Raw genomic sequence first — 23,881 nt, 5'->3', positions numbered from 1 at the left:
TCTAATTGCTTGATTTATTGATGTTTTGATGATATGTTTTCCAGTAACATTTGTGATTGCAGATAAGTATTTCAACTTTGGCTCATTATCATACATTTGCATTTGATTTGTCTGACTGCTGCAGGTGGAAACAATAGGTGATGCATACTGTGTTGCTGCAGGGCTCCACAGAAAAAGCCTCTGCCATGCTAAACCCATTGCTCTGATGGCCCTGAAGATGATGGAACTTTCTGAAGAGGTGCTGACACCTGATGGAAGACCAATTCAGGTAAGCCTCTCAACAGTTTTATTTGAGTAGTAATGTACCTTTAACTGAGGAGGCAAGAAATTCCCTTCTGAATTCTACATACTATAATTTACAGATCTAGATAAGCCAGTTGCTCAAGAAGGAGGGATTACTAGAGATAACTCATAAACACAGGAAATGAACAAATGGAATATGACCCAAAATAGGAAAAGTTGTGTGGAAGACAAATTACTATGGGGACCAAAAATAAGAGCTAAAGGATTAAACCAAGGAAGGAACCTGCTGTCAGTGACCAATTCAACAACGCCAAGCAACAGTGATGGTGAGAGTCAGTTCTGAGAGATAATCCGAAGAGCAAGAAATAAGAAGCAAGAAATTGGAGGACCTGAACAACTTCCTATGGATAGTGTACAGGTGTTCTTATGAAGCCTTAGGTCTCAGGGTTACTACTTTTTTTATTTTTTTTTTACATCTTTATTGGAGTATAATTGCTTTACAATGGTGTGTTAGTTTCTGCTTTATAACAAAGTGAATCAGTTATACATATGTTCCCATATCTTTTCCCTCTTCTGTCTCCCTCCCTCCCACCCTCCCTATCACACCCCTCCAGGTGGTCACAAAGCACCGAGCTGATCTCCCTGTGCTATGTGGCTGCTTCCCACTAGCTATCTGCCTTACGTTTGGTAGTGTATATATGTCCATGCCTTTCTCTCTCTTTGTCACAGCTTACCCTTCCCCCTCCCCACATCCTCAAGTCCATTCTCTAGTATGTCTGTGTCTTGATTCCTGTCTTACCCCTAGGTTCTTCATGACATTTTTTTTTCTTAAATTCCATATATATGTGTTAGCATACGGTATTTGTCTTTCTCTTTCTGAATTACTTCACTCTGTATGAGAGACCCTAGGTCTATCCACCTCATTACAAATAGCTCAATTTCGTTTCTTTTTATGGCTGAGTAATATTCCATTGTATACATGTGCCACATCTTCTCTATCCATTCATCCGATGATGGACACTTAGGTTGTTTCCATCTCTGGGCTATTGTAAATAGAGCTGCATTGAACATTTTGGTATATGACTCTTTTAGAATTATGGTTTTCTCAGGGTATATGCCCAGTAGTGGGATTGCTGGTTCATATGGTAGTTCTATTTGTAGTTTTTTAAGGAGCCTCCATACTGTTCTCCATAGTGGCTGTACCAATTCACATTCCCACCAGCAGTGCAAGAGAGTTCCCTTTTCTCCACACCCTCTCCAGCATTTATTGTTTGTAGATTTTCTGATGATGGCCATTCTGACTGGTGTGAGATGATATCTCATTGTAGTTTTGATTTGCATTTCTCTAATGATTAATGATGTTGAGCATTCTTTCATGTGTTTGTTGGCAGTCTGTATATCTTCTTTCGAGAAATGTTTATTTAGGTCTTCTGCCCATTTTTGGATTGGGTTGTTTGTTTTTTTCTTATTGAGCTGCTTATAAATTTTGGATATTAATCCTTTGTCAGTTGCTTCATTTGCAAATATTTTCTCCCATTCTGACGGTTGTCATTTTGTCTTGTTTATGGTTTCCTTTGCTGTGCAAAACCATTGAAGTTTCATTAGGTCCCATCTGTTTATTTTTATTTCCATTTCTCTAGGAGGTGGGTCAAAAAGGATCTTGCTGTGATTTATGTCATAGAGTGTTCTGCCTATGTTTTCCTCTAAGAGTTTGATAGTTTCTGGCCATACATTTAGGTCTTTAATCCATTTTGAGCTTATTTTTGTGTATGGGGTTAGGGAGTGATCTAAACTCATACTTTTACATGTATGTGTCCAGTTTTCCCAGCACCACTTATTGAAGAGGGTGTCCTTTCTCCACTGTAGATTCCTGCCTCCTTTATCAAACATAAGGTGACCATATGTGCATGGGTTTATCTCTGGGCTTTCTCTCCTGTTCCATTGATCTATCTTTCTGTTTTTGTGCCAGTACCATACTGTCTTGATTACTGTAGCTTTGTCGTATAGTATGAGATCAGGGAGCCTGATTCCTCCAGCTCAGTTTTTTGTTCTCAAGATTACTTTTTCTATTCGGGGTCTTTTGTGTTTCCATACAAATTGTGAAATTTTTTGTTTTAGTTCTGTTAAAAATGCCAGGGGTAGTTTGATAGGTATTGCATTGAATCTGTAGATTACTTTGGGTAGTAGAGTCATTTTCACAATGTTGATTCTTCCAATCCAAGAACATGGGATATCTCTCCATCTATTTGTATCAACTTTAATTTCTTTAATCAGTATCTTATAATTTTCTGCATACAAGTCTTTTGTCTCCTTAGGTAGGTTTATTCCTAGATATTTTATTCTTTTTGTTGCAATGGTAAATGGGAGTGTTTTCTTGATTTCACTTTCAGATTTTTCATCATTAGTATAAAGGAATGACAGAGATTTCTGTGCATTAATTTTGTATCCTGCTACTTACCAAATTCATTGATTAGCTCTAGTAGTTTTCTGGTAGCATCTTTAGGATTCTCTATGTATAGTTTCATGTCATTTGCAAACAGTGACAAATCTTTTCTGATTTGGATTCCTTTTATTTCCCTTTCTTCTCTGATTGCTGTGGCTAAAACTTCCAAAACTTGTTGAATAAGAGCGGTGGGAGTGGGCAACCTTGTCTTGTTCCTGATCTTAGTGGAAATGCTTTCAGTTTTTCTCCATTGAGGACGATGTTCGCTGTGGGTTTGTCATATATGGCCTTTATTATGTTGAGGAAAGTTCCCTTTATGCCTACTTTCTACAGGGTTTTTATCATAAATGGGTGTTGAATTTTGTCGGCTCTACATCTATTGAGATGATCTTATAATTTTTCTCCTTCAGTTTGTTAATATGGTGTATCACGTGATTGATTTGCATATATTGAAGAATCCTTGCATTCCTGGAATAAACCCCAGTTGATCATGCTGTATGATCCTTTTAATGTGTTGTTGGATTCTGTTTGCTAGTATTTTGTTGAGGATTTTTGCATGTATGTTCATCAGTGATATTGGCCTGTAGTTTTCTTTCTTTGTGACATCCTTGCCTGGTTTTGGTATCAGGGTGATGATGGCCTCGTAGAATGAGTTTGGGAGTGTTCCTCCCTCTGCTGTATTTTGGAAGAGTTTGAGAAGGATAGGTGTTAGCTCTTCTCTAAATGTTTGATAAAATTCGCCTGTGAAGCCATCTGGTCCTGGGCTTTTGTTTGTTAGAAGATTTTTAATCACAGTTTCAATTTCAGTGCCTGTGATTGCTCTGTTCATATTTTCTATTTCTTCCTGATTCAGTCTTGGCAGGCTGTGCATTTCTAAGAATTTGTCCATTTCTTCCAGGTTGTCCATTTTATTGGCATAGAGTTGCTTGTAGTAATCTCTCATGATCTTTTGTATTTCTGCAGTGTCAGTTGTTACTTCTCCTTCTTCATTTCTAATTCTACTGATTTGAGTCTTCTCACTTTTTTTCTTGATGAGTCTGGCTAATGGTTTATCAAGTTGGTTTATCTTCTCAAAGAACCAGCTTTTAGTTTTATTGATCTTTACTATTGTTTCCTTCATTTGTTTTTCATTTATTTCTTATCTGATTTTTATGACTTCTTTCCTTCTGCTTACTTTGGGGTTTTTTGTTCTTCTTTCTCTAATTGCTTTAGGTGCAAGGTTAGGTTGTTTATTCGAGATGTTTCCTGTTTCTTAAGGTAGGATTGTATTGCTATAAACTTCCCTCTTAAAACTGCTTTTGCTGCATCCCATAGGTTTTGGGTCGTCGTGTCTCCATTGTCATTTGTTTCTAGGTACTTTTTTATTTTCACTTTGATTTCTTTAGTAATTACTTTGTTATTAAGTAGTGTATTGTTTAGCCTACATGTGTTTGTATTTTTTACAGATCTTTTCCTGTAATTGATATCATGTCTCATAGCATTGTGGTAAGAAAAGAAACTTGATACAATTTCAATTTTCTTAAATTTACCAAGGCTTGATTTGTGACCCAAGATATGATCTATCCAGGAGAATGTTCAATGAGCACTTGAGAAAAATGTGTATTCTGTTGTTTTTGGATGGAATGTCCTATAAATATCAATTAAGTCCATCTTGTGAAATGTATCATTTAAAGCTTGTGTTTCCTTATTTATTTTCATTTTGGATGATCTGTCCATTGGTGAAAGTGGGGTGTTAAAGTCCCCTACCATGAATGTGTTACTGTTGATTTCCCCTTTTATGGCTGTTAGGATTTGCCTTATGTATTGAGGTGCTCCTATGTTGGGTGCATAAATATTTACAACTGTTATATCTTCTTCTTGGATCGATCCCTTGATCATTATGTAGTGTCCTTCTTTGTCTCTTCTAATAGTCTTTATTTTAAAGTCAATTTTGTCTGGTATGAGAATTGCTACTCCAGCTTTCTTTGGTTTCCGTTTGCATGGAATACCTTTTTCCATCCCTTTACTTTCAGTCTGTATGTGTCTCTAGGTCTGAAGTAGGTCTCTTGTAGACAGCATATATATGGGTCTTGTTTTTGTATCCATTCAGCCAATCTGTGTCTTTTGGTGGGAGCATTTGGTCCATTTACATTTAAGGTAATTATCGAAATGTATGTTCTTATTCCCATTTACTTAATTGTTTTGGGTTCATTATTGTAGATCTTTTCCTTTTCTTGTGTTTCTTGCCTAGAGAAGTTCCTTTACTATTTGTTGTAAAGCTGGTTTGGTGGTGCTGAACTCTCGCAGCTTTTGCAGCCTTTGTAAAGGTTTTAATTTCTTCATCAAGTCTGAATGAGATCCTTGCTGGGTAGAGTAATCTTGGTTGCAGGTTCTTCTCCTTCATCACCTTAAATATGTCTTGCGAGTCCCTTCTGGCTTGCAGAGTTTCTGCTAAAAGGTCAGCTGTTAACCTTATGGGGATTCCCTTGTGTGTTATTTTTCTCTTGCTGCTTTTAATATGTTTTCTTTGTATTTAATTTTTGACAGTTTGATTAATATATGTCTTCGCGTATTTCTCCTTGGATTTATCCTTTATGGGACTGTGTGTGCTTCCTGGACTTGATTAACTATTTCCTTTCCCATATTAAGGAAATTTTCAACTATAATCTCTTCAAATATTTTCTCAGTCCCTTTCTTTTTCTCTTCTTCTTTAGGAACCCCTATAATTCAAATGTTGGTGTATTTAATGTTGTCCCAGAGGTCTCTGAGACTGTCCTCAGTTCTTTTCATTCTTTTTTCTTTATTCTTCTCTGCAGTAGTTATTTCCACTATTTTATCTTCCATGTCACTTATCCTTTCTTCTTCCTCAGTTATTCTGCTATTGATCCCATCTAGAGTATTTTTAATTTCATTTATTTTGTTGTTCATCATTCCTTGTTTCATCTTTAGTTCTCCTAGGTCCTTGTTAAATGTTTCTTGCATTTTGTCTATTCTATTTCCAAGATTTTGGATCATCTTTACTGTCATTATTCTGAATTCTTTTTCAGGTAGACTGCCTATTTCCTCTTCATTTGTTAGGTCTGGTGGGTTTTTATCTTGCTTCTTCATCTGCTGTGTGTTTTTCTGTCTTCTCATTTTGCTTATCTTACTGTGTTTGGGGACTCCTTTTTGCAGTCTGCAGGTTCATATTTCCCGTTATTTTTGGTGTCTGTCCCCAGTGGCTAAGGTTGGTTCAGTGTGTTGTGTAGGCTTCCTGTTGGAGGGGACTGGTGCCTGTGTTCTGGTGGATGAGACTGGTTATTGTCTTTCTGGTGGGCAGGTCCATGTCTGGTGGTGTGCTTTGGGGTGTCTGTGGACTTATTATGATTTTAGGCAGCCTCTCTGCTAATGGGTGGGTTTGTGTTCCTGTCTTGCTAGTGTTTGTCATAGGGTATCCAGCACTGTAGCTTGCTGGTCGTTGCGTGAAGCTGGGTGTTGGTGTTGAGATGGAGATCTCTGGGAGATTTTTGCCATTTGATATTATGTGGAGCTGGGAGGTCTCTTGTGGACCATTGTCCTGAAGTTGGTTCTCCCACCTCAGAGGCACAGCACTGACTCCTGGCTGCAGCACCAAGAGCCTTTCATCCACACGGCTCAGAATAAAAGGGAGAAATATTAGAAAGAAAGAATTAGTAGAAGTAGAAAGAAAGAAAGACAGAAAGAAAGAAGGAAGGAAGGAAAGAAATAAAGAAAGGATGGAGGGAGGGAGGGAGGAAGGAAGAATGGAAGGAGGGAAGGAAGGAAAAAAAGAAAGAAAGAAGATAAAGTAAATTAAAATAAAGTAAGATAAAATATAATAAAGTTATTAAAATAAAAAATAATTATTAAGAAAAATAATTTTTTAAAAAAAAGGACGGGTAGAACCCTAGGACAAATGGTGGAAGCAAAGCTATACAGACAAAATCTCATACAGAAGCATTCACATAGACACTCACAAAAAGAGGAAAAGGGGAAAAAATCATAAATCTTGCTCTCAAAGTCCACCCTCCTCAATTTGGGATGATTCATTGTCTATAGGAGGGAAGGAAGGAAAGAAAGAAAGAAGATAAAGTAAAATAAAATAAAGTAAGATAAAATAGTTATTAAAATAAAAAATAACTATTAAGGAAAAAAAAAAGGATAGAACCCTAGGACAAATGTTGGAAGCAAAGCTATACAGACAAAATCTCACACAGAAGCATACACATACACACTCACAAAAAGAGGAAAAGGGGAAAAATTCATAAAGCTTGCTCTCAAAGTCCACCTCCTCAATTTGGGATGAATCGTTGTCTATTCATGCATTCCACAGATGCAGGGTACATCAAGTTGATTGTGGAGATTTAAACCACTGCTTCTGAGGCTGCTGGGAGAGATTTCCCTTTCTCTTCCTTGTTCTCACAGCTCCCGGGGCTCAGCTTTGGATTTGGCCCCGCCTCTGCATGTAGGTCGCCGGAGGGCATCTGTTCTTCGCTCAGACAGGATGGGGTTAAAGGAGCAGCTGCTTCGGGGACTCTGGCTCACTCAGGCCGGAGGGAGAGAGGGTACGGAGTGCGGGGCAAGCCTCCGGTGGCAGAAGCCAGCATGACGTTGCCCCAGCCTGAGGTGCGCTGTGCACTCCCCCCGGGGAAGTTGTCCCTGGATCCTGGGACTGTGGCAGTGGTGGGCTGCACAGGCTCCCCAGAAGGGGTGTGTGGATAGTGACCTGTGCTCGCACACAGGCTTCTTGGTGGCGGCAGCAGCAGCCTTAGCGTCTCATGCCTGTCTCTGGGGTCCGCACTTTTAGCCGCGGCTCACGCCCGTCTCTCAAGCTCCTTTAAGCGGCGCTCTTAATCCCCTCTCCTCATGCACCAGGAAACAAAGAGGGAAGAAAAAGTCTCTTGCCTCTTCGGCAGGTCCAGACTTTTCCCCGGACTCCCTCCTGGCTAGTCGTGGTACACTAACCCCTTGCAGGCTGTGTTTACGCCGCCAACCCCAGTCCTCTCCCTATGCTCTGACTGAAGCCCGAACCTCAGTTCCCAGACCCTCCCGCCCCGGCCAGTGAGCAGACAAGCCTCTCGGGCTGATGAGTGCTGGTCGGCACCGATCCTCTGTGCAAGAATCTCTCCGCTTTCCCCTCTGCACCCCTGTTGCTGTGCTCTCCTCCACAGCTTCGAAGCTCCCCCCTCCGCCACCCTCAGTCTCCGCCCGTGAAGGGAATTCTTAGTGTGTGGAAGCCTTTCCTCCTTCACAGCTCCCTCCCACTGGTTCAGGTCCTGTCCCTGTCCTTTTATCTCTGTTTATTCTTTTTTCTTTTGCCCTACATAGGTACATGGAGCGTTTCTTGCCTTTTGGGAGGTCTGAGGTCTTCTGCCAGTGTTCAGTAGGTGTTCTGTAGGAGTTGTTCCACGTGTAGATGTATTTCTGGTGTATCTGTGGGGAGAAAGGTGATCTCCACGTCTTACTCTTCCACCATTTCCCCCTCGTCCCCTTCAGGGTTACTTCTGAAATAGTTTTTTATGTGTCAGATCTTGAAGGTTGGAGCCCAAGACTGAGGAAACATCAGAAACTGTGGAAGATGTAGCTCCTCGTGTATTGTACTCTTTTTGGTACTGATAGCTGTCTGCAATCTTGGATCTACCTCTGAGAATGGATGAGGTCACCTAGCTATATTTCTGCAAGCACCTGATAGATCCCAGAAATGTTTTTACTATGAATTCTTATAAACAAAAATCTTCTATTTGGCAAAGTGACCTTGAATCAAGGCAGACTTTTTATAACAGTTCATCAACCATGGGTTAAAAAATACAGAAAAAAGCCTCAAAATGTGAATATATTCCTAGTTTGGCAGTATGGCAAAGTAGATACTCTGACTGACCCTTCTGATTAAAATGTAGTGTTAAATAGTTTAGGAATAGTAGCTTTTTGAAAGTCACGAAGCATATCACTGATCTCAGGAAAGAGAGAAATGTGTCAATCACATTATATTTATAGATAGAACAAAATTTGAGTGGTGAATTTAAGTGTTCTGTCATTAACAGTGATAAAAGGAAACACTATCCCTCCATGAAGAAAGTCAAATTCAGGCTCCCCTGGTGGCGCAGTGGTTAAGAGTCCACCTGCCAATGCAGGGGACACAGGTTCGTGCCCCGGTCCGGGAAGATCCCACATGCCGCGGAGCAGCTAGGCCCGTGAGCCATGGCTGCTGAGCCTGTGTGTCTGGAGCCTGTGCTCCACAACAGGAGAGGCCACGACAGTGAGAGGCCCATGTGCTGCAAAAAAAAAAAAGAGAAAGTCAACTTCAATTCCCTCTTCAAAGAATTTCCACGGATATAGTTCTCTGAAAAATGACTGCCTAATACTAAAAACAAAACAAAATAAAACAAAGGGAAAAAAATCACACAGGAAAATGAAGTACTATGGGTTAAGAACCAGTAGAAACAGGAGATGAGAAAAACAGATCTGGAGTTGTCAAATATCAAAATTATTTGACACAGAATCAAAATGACAATGCTTAAAATAATTAAAGAAATAAAAGAGAAGCTTCACTACCATGTGTAAAATATATATCTAGTGGGAACCTGCTGTATAGCACAGAGAGCTCAGCTTGGTGTGCTGTGATGACTTAGATGGGTGGATGGGGCGGGTGGGGGAGTGGGAGGGGGGGTCCAAGAGGAAGGGGATGTATGTATAAATATAGCTGATTCACTTTGTTGTACAGCAGAAACTAACACAACATTGTAAAGCAATTATGCCCCAATTAAAAAAAAAAAAAAAAACAAGGCTGGAACAACTAGGTTTGAAAATGAACCGGAGAATTTCTAAGCAATCAACAGGATACCAAAAGAAACAAACAAAAACCAAAAATCAAGCAAACCAAAACAAAAAAACTCTCAGTGGATGAGTTTAGAAGCAGATTAGATACAGCTGAAAAAAGTTCCTGTAAATAAGTCCAGAGAATTAAAACTGGGGAAATATGAATAAAAGAATGTAGGAGACTTTATACATTCAGTTGGAATTATCTCCAAATGAAGATAATGGAATGCACAAAAAATTATTTTTTTCTGGAATTATTAAAAGACACTAATCAGTTCTCAGACACAGTAATCCTAAAGAATTCTACAAAAGAGAAATCATAGGAATCCAAAAGTATCTTTTTTTTACATTAAGTACATTAAAGTCTTTTTTATTTTTTAAATAATTCCATTTTAATTTATTTTTTGTGTTTCACATCATTTGTATTTAATTCCATAATATATCTGTGATTTATATAATGGTACACATATACATATTTGAGGTATAGTTGATTTACAATATTGTATTAGTTTCAGGTGTATGACATGGTGATTCAAAATTTTTATAGAGGGCTTCCCTGGTGGTGCAGTGGTTGAGAGTTCGCCTGCCGATGCAGGGGACACGGGTTCGTGGCCTGGTCCGGGAGGATCCCACATGCCGCGGAGCGGCTGGGCCCGTGAGCCATGGCCGCTGGGCCTGCGCATCCGGAGCCTGTGCTCCGCAGCGGGAGAGGCCACAACAGTGAGAGGCCCGCGTACCGCAAAAAAAAAAAAAAATTTTTATAGATTATACTCAATTTATAGTTATTATAAGATATTGGCTATATCCCCTGTGCTGTGAAATATATCCTTATATTTTATTTATTTTATACATAGTAATTTGTACTTCTTAATCCCCTACCCCTATCTTGCCCCTCCTTTCTTCCTTCTCCCCACTGGTAACCAGTAGTTTGTTTTCTATATCTGTGAGTCTGTTTCTTTTTTGTTATATTCATTAGTTTGTTTTATTTTTTTAGATTCCACATGTAAGTGATAACATACAGTATTTGTCTTTGTCTGACTCATATCACTAAGTATAATATCCTCCAGGTCCATCCATGTTGTAACAAATGGCAAAATTTCATTCATTTTTATGTCTAAGTAGTATTCTGTAGTATATATATATATATATATCACATCTTCTTCATCCATTCATCTGTTGATGGACACTTAGAATGCTTCCATATCTTGGCAATTGTAAGTAACGCTGCCATGAACATTGAGATGCACGTATCTTTTCAAATAAGGGTTTTTGTTTTCTTCAACTATATACCCAGGAGTGGAATTGCTGGACCATGTGTTAGTTCTATTTTTAGTTTTTTGAGGACACTCCAAACTGTTTTGCACAGTAACTACACAAATTCACATTTCCATCAACACTATACAAGAGTTCCCTTTTCTCCACATACTCTCCAACAGTTGTTATTGTGGTCTTTTTGATGATAGCCATTCTGACAGGTGTGAAGTAATATCTCATTGCAGTTGTAACTTGCATTTTTCTCATGGCTAGGGATGTTGGGCATCTTTTCACGTGCCTGTTGGTCATCTGTATATCTTCTTTGGAAAAATATCTGTTCAGGTCTTCTGCACATTTTTTAATTAGGTTGCTTATTTTTTTGACATTGAGTTGTATGAGCTGTTTATATATTTTGTTTATATATTTTATATATTAACTGCTTATCAATCATAGTACTTGTAAATATTTTCTCCCATTCAGTAGGTTGTCTTTTCATTTTGTCCATGGTTTCCTTTGCTGTGCAAAAGTTTTTAACAAAACTAAACATATCTTAATGAGACTGCAGTACTTGAGAGAAAAAGAGAACTTGATAAATGACGGAGGTGACATTCATCAATGGGGAAATAATGGGCTATTCAATAAATGTTTGGGGGCCAATTGGTTATCCATGTAAAAAAAATATATAACTGCACTTCATGTGTCTGCACATAAGTCAGTTACATGTGGGTAAATATTATAGGCTACAGAATATAATTATAAATTTATAATTAGGAATTTTAAAAAACAACTCAGTGTTCTTTATTAATTTTTTTTGAAATATAATTCACATACAATATGTTAGTTTCAGGTGTACTACATAATGATTTGCATGCAATATGATATAATTAGAAATTTGACTTAGAGTAGGGAAGAATTTTTTGGAGACTAAGCAGGTCAAAAACTTTAAAGGAAAAATCATAAAGGAAAATGTGGATAAATTTTACTACATTAAAATTAAAACTTTTCTGTTGTCAAAGAACACCTAAAGAGAATAAAAAATCAACCACAAACTAGGAGAATATTTTGCAATACATATAACCAATAAAAATATCAGTGGTTAACCTCATCAGTATTCAGATTAGATATATTAATAACACTATGGTAAAGTTTTCCCACCTACTAGTTTGGCACAACTTTGAAAGTCTGACAGTGACACTGTTGCTGAGGAGTTAGAGTAGCAAGAAATCTCACACAGAGTTGGTGGGAGTATAAATGGTACAATTTACTTGGCATTAACTAGTAAAATTTAACTTGTGCCTTTCTTACAACCCAGTAAGCCCTCTCCTAAATGTTTGCTCCAGGGAAGTAGTTGTGCATGTGTAGCAGAAGTCACACACAAGATTATTCAGAGAAATACTTTCATAATAGCCTCAAACTGGAGATAACTTAAATATCCATTTAATAATAGAATGTATAAACTGATACATTTATACCTCAGTATACCATACAGCTGGGAAAATGAATTACTTCAGGAACTGAACATCAAATGGATGGATGTCAAAAACAATATAGTACAAAAGAAGCAAGTCATGGAGCAATTCTATAGAATTATTCCATTTAATTAAATTTCAAAACTAGAAAAATTGAAAAAATAATGCTATTTTGAAATATCTACCTTGAAGGAGAAAGTGGAAAGTAAGGAATGATTAATACAAAATTCAAGATGTTGCTTTCTGTAAGAGAAAGTAAAGCAATGATGGGATGAGGGAGCATGCAATAGGGAAGGTGGACATAGGGATTATAGTGAAAAATTATTAATTTTATTACTATTATTTAATGTGCACATATGTGTTTACATTTGAAATTTTTAAAACATGGAGAGAGAGTTTTCAAGCCACTCCCACCAGTGGTGAAAACAGGAAAGCAAGGAAAAATAAAAATTTTTTAAAATCTAAGTTTAAGTTCCCTAGGACTTAATTATTGAATTACTCAAGTGTGTGAATGACACTCCTACAACTGCCAGGAAAAACAAACAAAAGGAATGCTGTCTCAAGTCTGAAGCAAACTGCAAAAATACACATTCCAGATGGAATTCATATCACTTCTTAAATTTTCAAGGCTACCAGCTGAGCAGACTTATCATTTGGGATTGTTTTTCTATGTTGGATTTTCTTTTATAGGAGATATAATGTTTATATTGATTCAGCATTGTCAAAGCAAACTTAAATTACCATAGAACCAAACCAGGGAATTGTTTTTTTACAATGTGCTCATCCATATTTTCATTTGTGGAATATAACATTGGCTCTGGCTTATTAATTACTTTTATCATATCAGAAGAGGATATATCAATAAAGATTTAATAAGAATGCAGAAAGAGAATTCAAAATAATAAAATCACCTTAATAATTTTAGCTTCATTACTAATTTATATTATTTGCAAAGTTTGGAATTTTTTTTTTTTGGCATCTTAATTTGGTTTTCAATTGGCTTCTAACTTGTTACCATGGGAATGTTTCTAAACTTATTGAAAGAATCTTTCATTAAACATGCTTGGTTGTTACAGTAGAGTTGATATGTGATCAGTTGATTGTTTACTTCAAACTAAGTTTTTAGGCTTTTTAATATTTAACTTATTTGACTTGCAATAATTTCTGAAAACAAAGGAAAACTCCCCCAAACCTCTCAAATTTTGAAAAATAAATTACTAATTTTATATGGTTTTTTAAACCTATGAGGCACCTGTCATGATGGGAAACAGGAACCTGAATTATCAATTATAATTCCTTGCAAATGGTCGATAATGTCCTTGAATCATTAACTGTAAAACTGACTAGGTTAAACTTTTTAATTTTAAAAATTACTAGAGTACTTCACTGGTGGAACAAAGGTTAAGAATCCACCTGCCAGGACTTACCTGGTGGCACAGTGGTTGGGAATCTGCCTGCCAATGCAGGGGACATGGGTTCGAGCCCTGGTCTGGGAAGATCCCACATGCCATGGAGCAACTAAGCCCGTGCACCACAACTACTGAGCCTGCACTCTAGAGCCCATGAGCTGCAACTACTGAGCCCATGTGCCACAGCTACTGAAGCCCACACGTCTAGAGCCTGTGCTCCACAATAAGAGAAGCCACTGCAATGAGAAGCCTGTGCACCGCAGTGAAGAGTAGCCCCGGTTCTCCGCAACTAGAGAAAGCCCGTGCGCAGCCACGAAGACTCAAAGCAGCCAAAAATGAATAAATAAAAAATAAATTTAGGGCTTCCCTGGTGGCACAGTGGTTGACAGTCTGCCTGCCAATGCAGGGGATGCGGGTTTGTGCCCCGATCCAGAAGGATCCCACGTGCCGCAGAGCGGCTGGGCCCGTGAGCCATGGCCGCTGAGCCTGCGCATCCGGAGCCTGTGCTCCGCAATGGGAGAGGCCACAACAGTGAGAGGCCCGCGTAAAGCAAAAAAATAAAAAATAATAAAAATAATAAAGTAAATTTATTAAAAAAGAATCTGCCTGCCAGTGCAGGGGACATGGGTTTGATCGCTGGTCCAGGAAGATCCCACATGCCACAGAGCAAATAAGACCGTGTGCCACAACTACTGAGCCTGTGCTCTAGAGCCTGTGAGCCACAACTACTAAGCCCACGTGCCACAGCTACTGACGCCTGTGCTTCTAGAGCCTGTGCTCCACAACAAGAGAAGCCACCACAATGAGAAGCCTGCACACCACAACAAATAGTAGCCCCCGCTCGCCGCAACTAGAGAAAGCCTGTGCTCAACAACAAAGACCCAACACAGCCAAAATCAATAAATAAATAAATAAATAAAATTAATAATAAATAAAATAAAATAAATAAAAATTAACAGAGAATATAGCATTTTACTTATTCAGTTTAAAATACTCAAGCAAATTGTTTTTCTATAACTACTCTAATGAAACTCAGAGGCTAGTTCTAGACTGGTTCTATCTAAAAAGTTCTATCTAACTAGTTCGATCTAAAAAGCATACAGAGGGCTTCCCTGGTGGCACAGTGGTTGAGAGTCTGCCTGACGATGCAGGGGACACGAGTTCGTGCCCCGGTCCGGGAAGATCCCACATGCCGCGGAGCGGCTGGGCCCGTGAGCCATGGCCGCTGAGCCTGCGTGTCCAGAGCTTGTGCTCCGCAGCGGGAGAGGCCACAACAGTGAGAGGCCCGCATACCGCAAAAAAAAAAAAAATTAAAAAGCATACAGAAATATGGTCTATTTATACAATAAATTTTGAAAAATCAGCCCAAAGAGGCTTCAGTTAAGACTGTTTTTAAAAATAGTGACTAGATTTTAAATATTTTATCAATACTATGTTGATTCTACTGGCTGAGTATATGGAAATGCCAGCAAGATGCCTATTTTTTCCCCACCCTATAGGATACCTGATTTTCATATACCTTAAACAATTGACAATTCAAGAAAAGTAATATCAGATTTATATTCTCTCCTTTTTGCTTGAGGTACTTACACTGTGATTTCACTAGAAAATTGTATAATTTTCTGCTGTTCTTTAATTTTGTGAACCTAATCTTACCGAAGTATTTTGAATAGAGTTTTTAGTGCTGAAAGTCTTAACTTTTATTAATAGTTTAAATACTCTTTAAAAAAAAAAAAAATAAAAATAAATAGATACTCTTTGAGTAAAATAACAAAATGTTTATTACTGCCTGTGCTTTATGCTTTAAAAAGTAGTGTTGCTAGGAAAAGAGAAGCTGGGTTGAGGACTGACTAGAAAATGTGATTAAACATATATTAGAAAGACAAGTAGCATTTTCATGATTTAAGGGTTTTGAAGAAGTTTAAGTTAATGTGTCCAAATATCTAAGTTTTACTTTTGGACCTCAGTTTTAAAAAAATATTTGTTGAGTATCATTAATAGGCATACAAATTCAAATTCTCTTTATTTGTTCAAAGAGTGCATTTTATATAAAGAGGTAATTATAGAGTGATTGTAAAATAGAGTTAAAAACAATGTGTAATCATGTTTTAATACTAATGTGGTTAACAATCTCAATTGCAAATCAGGGAAATGCTATGAATTTCTTCTAACTGCCTAGCCCAAAGGCAGGAATATTAATTTACAATTTATGTGTACTGTAATACATTAAATCCTAGCTTCTCAAGCTTCAATTTAGCCTTCTAATGAGCTTATAGGATTTTTTGAGATGATGAAATAATTATTCTGCAATTAATTTTTAAATAGTTATTTACAAAGAAAACCTGATATTGTTATTTTAATATTTGGAGGGATTTGCTCTTTGCAAATATTGCAATAGTTAACCCCATGAGATTACAGCCCAAGATTGTATTTAGAAAAAACAAAATCTAATCATTTGATAACCTGATTAATTCTCTATGATTCTTTGATAGTTGTTTGTTTATACAATTATAATTAGTACTTTTCATCTTGAAGTGTGTATACTCATTTGAAATGTTCTACCTCTAGAATTTATATCTAAGGAGAAAAACCTATGGGGTCAGAAAGAACTACATAGGCATTTTATGAACTCACAATTAAGATACTGAACTCAGTTACCCTCATTTCTCATGTTTATCCAATAGACACATTTGAATTTACTTTTCATATCCTAGATAATGCATATAGTGGCAGTTTTAGTAAACCACTGTTTTATTGTAACAATAATACACAAAAACACTTCATAATACTACTGGTAAAATTTATGGCCAACTATGCTTTTAATAGATCTATACTGTGTAGTGAATTTATTCAGTACTAGAAATGTGTTTGTGTTTTTAAAAAAGAATGTGTTTAAATTATTTTTTCACTAAGAGTTTACCAGTAGATAGGATTATAACAGATTCTCTTCTGTAGTTTGCCTCTGTTTAATTATCAGAGCTTGAGTCTTATATACTCTCTTCAGATGTATCTTCTAACTCACTAATACCTCAGCTGGTTATGAAAATCATTTGTTAAACCCATCCACTTAATACTTAATGTTGATTATAGCAGTTTATAGCTGTTTTTAAATATAAATTTATTTATTTTTAGCTGTGTTGGGTCTTCGTTGCTGCACGTGGGCTTTCTCTAGTTGCAGTGAGTGGGGACTACTCTTTGTTGCGGTGCACGGGCTTCTCATTGCGGTGGTGTCTCTTGTTGTGGAGCACAGGCTCTAGGCACGTGGGCTTCAGTAGTTGTGGCTCACGGGCTCTAGAGCACAGGCTCAGTAGTTGTGGACATGGGCTCAGTTGCTCCACAGCATGTGGGATCTTCCCAGACTAGGGCTCAAACCCATGTCCTCTGCATTGGCAGACAGATTCCTAACCACTGTGCCACCAGGGAAGTCCTATACCTATTTTTTAAATTTCCATTTATCTGACAAAATTTTTATATTGCTTTTATTTATATCCTTGAATATATCAACCATAATTAATTTAAACTCTTTGCTTGATAAATTCATTCTCTAGAGCTTCTGTGGCCTATTACACTGTCTGTTCTTTCAGTTAATGTTTAGTCATGTTACTTGTCTCCTGTGTGTCTATTTATTATTATTTTTTGTTTGGGTTCTGGAGATTGTATATAAAAAATTATAGAAATAACTTTAGATCTAGAATGATGTTACCCTCCTGTAGGGAAATTTTATGTGTGCTTCTGGTGGGAATGATTGATAGGAGCTCTAGCAATCAGGAATCAGATGATTTAACACTGAGTTTAAGTCTCTCTGAGGGCCAATTTACTTCTGATTCACCTGATGTTTTTGGAGTTACTTATACCTGTGGTGTTGCTGGTTTCAGTCTCATCTCAAAGTATAGAGGATTTTATTAAGGCCTTCCCCTTGGCAATCCTTGGACTCCAATTTTTGTCCCCGTTTTCAAAAGCACTGCTCAGTTTCTCAACCTCTCAGTCACTTCTGAGGTCAGAAGATGCCATAATGGAAAAGCACTCTCAAATTTAGTGCTCACCTCACCTCAGGTTCATCTCCCCCAATCTTTTTTTTATTGTCTTGTGAGCTGACCTACAGAGGTCTTTGTTCAAATTATACAATATGCTCTTACTAAAACCAAGCAGAGCCCTATGTAACAAAGTAGGACCCTATGAGGCCTTCTGGGGACAGACCCCTCCCCCATATCCTCTGCTTTAACTCCTCTCTGAAGTATCTAGATAACAATATCTATGCACATCTTCTGAGTTGTTTTACAGATGATAAAATCCCCACTAGATGGAAGACATTAACTATTTGGTGACCAGGAGTGCATAGCCCCCAGGCTTACTGAAGCTTAAGGATTGATAACTTAAACCCTGTAGAACTGCCCTGTTACCTCACAATCAATCAGAGAATTGCGTGTGAGCTGATCACATACCCTGTGACCCTCTCCCTCACCTGCCCTTTAAAAGTGTTTCCCTGAAACCCATCTGCGAGTAGGTGTTGTGAGAACTAACTGCCCTGGACTACTTGCTTGGTACCCTGTGTTAAAGCTGCACTTTCCTTCGCCACAACACGGTGTCAGTAGATTGACTTTACTGCATGCAGGCAAGGGGACCCAAGTTTGGTTTGGCAACACCTGCAGGACCTTCCCAGGGACAGACGCCCCCACAACACCCCCTGTCTCTTGTTTATAGAAAAGCTTTAGTATCCTAGGCTTTCCCTGAATTCTAAAGAGCAAATTTAGTCAGAGAAGTGAAAAAATGCAGAAACAAAGGAAAACAATCAGGCAAGACAAAATAATAATAGTTTAGCCATCAAATAAAGTCAAGGACCTTTAGTTCCTCCTCAAGGGCTATTGATAATATCTTGAGACATATTCTTGAGTTGTTTTGCAGATACTAAAACCCCCACCTGATGGAAGAAGTTAAGTGCACGCTGACCACCAGTACTTAGACCCCAGACCTGTTGGAGCCAGAAAACTGATAATTGAGATTCCTGAAATATCACCCTATTACCTCAACGTCAACCAATCAGAGAATTGTGCACAAGTTGATCACATACCCCAGGACCCTCACAATGTCTTTTAAAACCCTGCCGCAGAAGTCATTGAGGAGTTTGTGTCTTTTGAGCATTAGCTGCATGCTCTCCTTGCTTGGCACCTTACAATAAAATCGGTGCTTTCCTTCACCACAACCTAGTGTCAGTAGATTGGCTTTGCTGCACATTGGGCAAATGGACCCAAGTTTGGTTTGGTAACATTACTAGAAATGCAATTTCAAAGTGATGTATATTTTTTACGAGTTTTATCTTACTGAGTAGATTCATTCTCACTAATCTACATTTATGCCTATTTTCAACCCAAGTCACAGATGAAGTTATCTTTAAACAGAAAAGAGAAAAACATCTTAACTGCATTGAAACTAGCTACTGCAGAATATTGATCGATAACATCAATTGAAGCACTTAACCATATGCCAGGCAGTCACTGTACCAAGTGCTTTCCATGTAATAACTTTTAAATTTCACAATAATTCTATGAAGGAAGTATTGCTATTATTTTCATTTTAACAAGTGAAGAAAAGAAGAATTAAAAACAAACCTGAGAGTTCCTAATAAGTACACTCTATATAGACTTATTAAATAAATACAGGTTAAATCTCATATTGTGAAATTTTCCCTATTGCTTTGAATATTCCATTATTTAGTAAGTTAGACTTTTCATGGCTTTAGTCTTCAGGAAAATTTAAATTTATATTAGGTGTCCTCTTTAAGAGAATGGAAGTAAGTAATCTATTTTTAAAATATTCCATTCAAAATGATTAATTTTTTAAATTAGAAAGACAGAGAGATATATTCAATTATGTGTGTGTTGGAGGAGAATGGATGTTATTCCATTGTTACTTTGAAAATTGCAATCACCAGCTAGACTGAGTGGGAGCATATATTAACCATCTTACCCCAGTGTTTTTTCTCCCTTTATTTTCCTCTGTTTATTGTTTATTGTGGATTGTAATGTAGAAGGTACATATTTTAAAATGTCATATTTACATTTTGTCATAGGATAGTCTTTGAATTTAAAGATTGTGTCTTATATTCTAATTAATTATTTTTAGGTATTGAACAATATATACTTTAATAGGCAGAACACCCTTAATGCCTTTCCACCACTCTCTAAGATATAGGTATAATGATTTAATACACAATGTTACATATGCAATGTGTATGTCAGTGAATTTCATTGCTAATTTATTTTATCTGTATCATGACTGTTTCCAATATAATACAGTCACTTATGTTACCACTTATATGATATGTAAGTCTAAATTTAGACTTTTAATCATATTTTTAGTCTATGAAAAAATAGTTTATCAGACACACATTTCTAAAAGCACTGGTCTTGCTGAAGAGTTTTTTATGATATTTGCCAAACAGATTTTCCAAGCAGATCTTTTGTAACGGTATTTGCATATTTTTGCTACATGAAAAAAAAAGTAATGATAAGACTGTGAAGGAAAAACAGACCAAGCAATGGGGAAAAAAAGATAAATTGATTTGCAAGAAACTGTGCATGTAAAATACAAAATTGCTCAGTTTGATTTTATGCAGCAGTCCTCTCACTTCCACATTTTCAGAAGAGAAATGCATTCTTTAGTGGGGACATGTTTAAATATTTTATAAAGTTATTTCATTAAATAATATCACCATGGTGTAAATACTCCTAAAGAAGTTATAATCTATTTCGTTTATTTTAGTCTGTCTCCAGGAGGGTCCTTCCCAGGAATACTGGTGCAACATCCTAAGAAGAGGTTAAAAAGTTATATTAGTAAAGACATTAATTTTTGTTTGACTTTTGTGTGATGTCAGCTGAAAAAGAAATGCACAACCTAAAAGTTGAAAAGTATGTTTTATTTGGTAGATTTTCTGGGGACTCAAGCCGGAGAGGCAGCCTCTTAGATAGCTCTGAGGGAATGCTTTGAAGAGGTAAGGGAGGAGCCAGGATATATAGGAGTTTTGCAACAAAACCAGGTTAGTAGGAACATCAAAAGATCACTGGTTAAAGAAAATCAGACTTCTCAAGTTAACTAACTTAGCACTTTTCTATGTATGGGAAGATGCAAGAGTCTGGGCTTATTGAAGTCATTCCTTTGATATGTATCTTAACTGTCTAGGACCAGTATCAGGTTTTTCTCATCCTGAGTCCCCTCAGGGTGCACTGTTGGGCACCGCTGCAGTGGCTGAGAGCTTGGTGGTGGGTAGCCTGTTTCCATCCTGATTTCCCTCAGGGCTCCCATGGGGTGGGGACGGGCGGGGTGGGCGGAGGAGTAAGGAGGGCAGCTCTGGCTTGATGGTCACAACATCCTCTGTTTCCTGATATGGCAGGTGGCATTCTTGGTCCACATGAGCTTGTAGAAATGTGAAGCCTCCAAGCAGTTAAGTAGCTCAGGTTTTTATTATCTGAGTTTTATATAAAGAATAAGAATCTTTGTCTGCCAATTCTTGCTCCTAAAAAGATATTAAGATGTGATTTCACCAACTGATTTTGAGAGGTAATTTAGCCCATTATCTTTTATAGTGTCTGTGTCTGACATTATTGAACAAGAGAACTTTTATTTTTTACTGCCAACTTAACTTAATCTCTTTTAAGGCTAAATGCTCATATGCCAACATTAGCAGCCTGAATCTTACAATACCTAAAACGATGTGAAAATAAGATAGAATAATAGGTAAGACAGTAATGTGCTATCTATATGCTAACTACACTGCTAGGTTTTATGTCTTTGGTTTGTTATTCTGTCTCAAAACTTCATATCTAACTCCAAACAAAAGTTTAAAAATTATTTCAAAGTAACTTTCTTAGTTTTCTGAAATTATGAAAAATAAAATGACCACTGAAAACTAGCACACAGTAGATAGACAGAACCATCCATAATTTATCAACAAACCACAGCCATGTTTTACATTACGTTGTATATTCTTAAAGGCTTTTTTTTCTAGAAAACAGAAATAGAATATACAGACTTGAAAAGTAGATTCTTTTAAAAATTGGATGAATATTCAGTTAAGTGAAGTTATGAGTCACTGTGTACATGTACATGCATCCTAAACATGCAGGAGAGACTTGATAAGCCCTAGGAAGAATTTTTCTTTGTTATTACCTCACTCTGTATTTTCTTATTCCTAAAATTAAATATATGAGTCATTGTAAGGCAACTCTTTAATAACCTGAGTTGCAAATGTGGCAGAAACAATTCAGTATCACAAGCACTTTTAAAAATCTGTTAAGCTTTGTGTTGATGTCAAGTCAGGCATATTGTAATTGTCTGGGCCACCACTATAATATTCCTTATTTGGAATGAGGTTTCAGCCTTATCCTAATGGCTAAATTGATTTCTGTACATTTGTAGTGCTTCCTACTTCATCAGAAATTGTCACTTTGTGTGCAAATGTTAGAAGATCAAATTTACATGTGGATCCAGTTCTAACAGTCATTCTGCTTTATTATGTACCTTTAATGTGTTCATTCAAAGGTTAAACCAATCATTAAAAAATTTAGTAAAACCTCATTAATTCAGACCTCACTCTTCAGGGAAATATGGTAATTTTGACAACAATGTCTGAAATACATGCAAATAATTCCTAGCGGGAGACCTGTTGATGTTGAAGAAACATCAGGTTGATAGAAACATAGGCCCTGACTGTGCACTGAATGTCCCAGAGGACAAAATACTTTTTACTTTGGAGGTGGTTTGCTGTTTCAACTCGGATGAAGCCTGATTCTGCACAATCCTGGCTGGCAACTTGCTAGGAGTGACTTTTACTCGTTTGTTCAACAAATGATTTTTGAATATTTACTGTTTTCTGGACAAATAATTAAGTACTGGGAATGTAATGGCAAGCAAACAGAATATAGTCCTGACTCTCCCAGAAATTACATTCTATGGAAGCAACACCTATAAATAAATGACTGACTTGGTTAGCAGATATAAGTAGATACTTGTATTTCCCTCAAAACTGTCTTAATATTAAAAGATTTTTGTTAGTTTTTGTAAAGATTTGGCAAAGACTTTAAATTCTTCTTAGAATATTCAGGATACTTTGGTTGTACATTCAGACCTACATTATTTTGGTATCTTCATAGATTTTGTATATATCTAAGAAAGTGGAGTTGAAAAATACTGAAAACGAACTATGTGCCAGTGGTTGGCTTGATAGCTTATATATCATCTCATTTAATATACACAATCCCGTGAAGGGCACATGTGCAGATTTTGAATATTTTAAAGAGCAAGAGGTAAGAAATCTAATAGTTAAAGAACATGTATTAGATCTTGAAAAAATAAAATATAGAACACCTTCTATATGTCAGACTTGTGCCTGGTATTTTATACACTTAATATCTTTTAATCCTCCCATCCCCCAAAACCCTGCATAGTAAGTTTCATTAATCTTATTTTACATTTAAATAATATGAGATTCAGAAGTTTACATAATTTGACCAAGATTATGCAGGTAGTCAATTGCAAAACTAAATTTCAACATAAATGTATCTGCTTGAAAAAAAGGCTTTGGTATTTTCTTATACCAAACTGGCCAATAACTCACCAGAATGGCCAGAGTAGAATTCTGTTACCTGAATACTTGATAAGAGTTGCCTTTAACCAAGTGATTACTATGTGCCAGGCATTATGCTAAGCACAATGCTGATATATGCTCAATTATGCTAATGTGTAAAATATAGATCTATATGTAAATATATACACACCCATATGCACACATATATGTGTATAGTTAATCTATTTACATTTATATATGTGTGTTTTAAGCACATTTTCATGTTTGTGAAATACATATGTATTGCATATTATCATGCAAGTCTTACAACATTATGGACCATGACTTAGATGTTATTATCCTATTTATTAATGAGAAAACCAAGACTCAGAGAGGTTAAGGGACATATTGTCAAATAAGAGTAAATAGGTAAATAAGACTAATTAAGAATAGATTCAGAATTGGAATTCAAATGTTTGACTTCATAGTCCTTGCTCCTAACCATTACCCAACACTGCCTCCCACAATGTAATTATAGCATATGATTTCTAATCTTATGACTAAGTTAATAATTTTAATCTTCCCTGAAAAAGGTATTACTCTTCTCTCTCCCTTAAGAAAGAAATGGTCAACAGATACATGAAAAGATGCTCAACATCACTAATCATCAGGGAAAGATGCAAATCAATACCACCTCACATCTGAGAGAAAG

At 36.9% G+C, this 23,881-nt stretch overlaps 1 protein-coding gene across 2 annotated transcripts in view; it reads left to right on the top strand.

Annotated features, from left to right (window-relative positions):
- The window catches only part of GUCY1A2 (guanylate cyclase 1 soluble subunit alpha 2), a 426,391-nt gene that overhangs the window by 278,674 nt on the left and 123,836 nt on the right, over positions 1 to 23,881 (top strand). The window contains exons 6-7 of one of the 2 annotated variants that reach the window (XM_029206852.1): positions 125 to 297; positions 1,003 to 1,013. In XM_029206852.1, coding sequence (XP_029062685.1) covers positions 125 to 297; positions 1,003 to 1,013 — 184 coding nt within the window. The remainder of the gene's footprint in view (positions 1 to 124; positions 298 to 1,002; positions 1,014 to 23,881) is intronic. The other variant, XM_029206851.1, reaches the window with a different exon arrangement.

The sequence above is a fragment of the Monodon monoceros genome, unplaced genomic scaffold, assembly GCF_005190385.1.
Source record: "Monodon monoceros isolate NGI ecotype Baffin Bay Population unplaced genomic scaffold, NGI_Narwhal_1 Super_Scaffold_7, whole genome shotgun sequence".
NCBI classification, from domain to species: domain Eukaryota; kingdom Metazoa; phylum Chordata; class Mammalia; order Artiodactyla; family Monodontidae; genus Monodon; species Monodon monoceros.
Note: the sequence above shows the minus strand (reverse complement) of the source record. Positions and strands in the feature narration are given on the sequence as shown.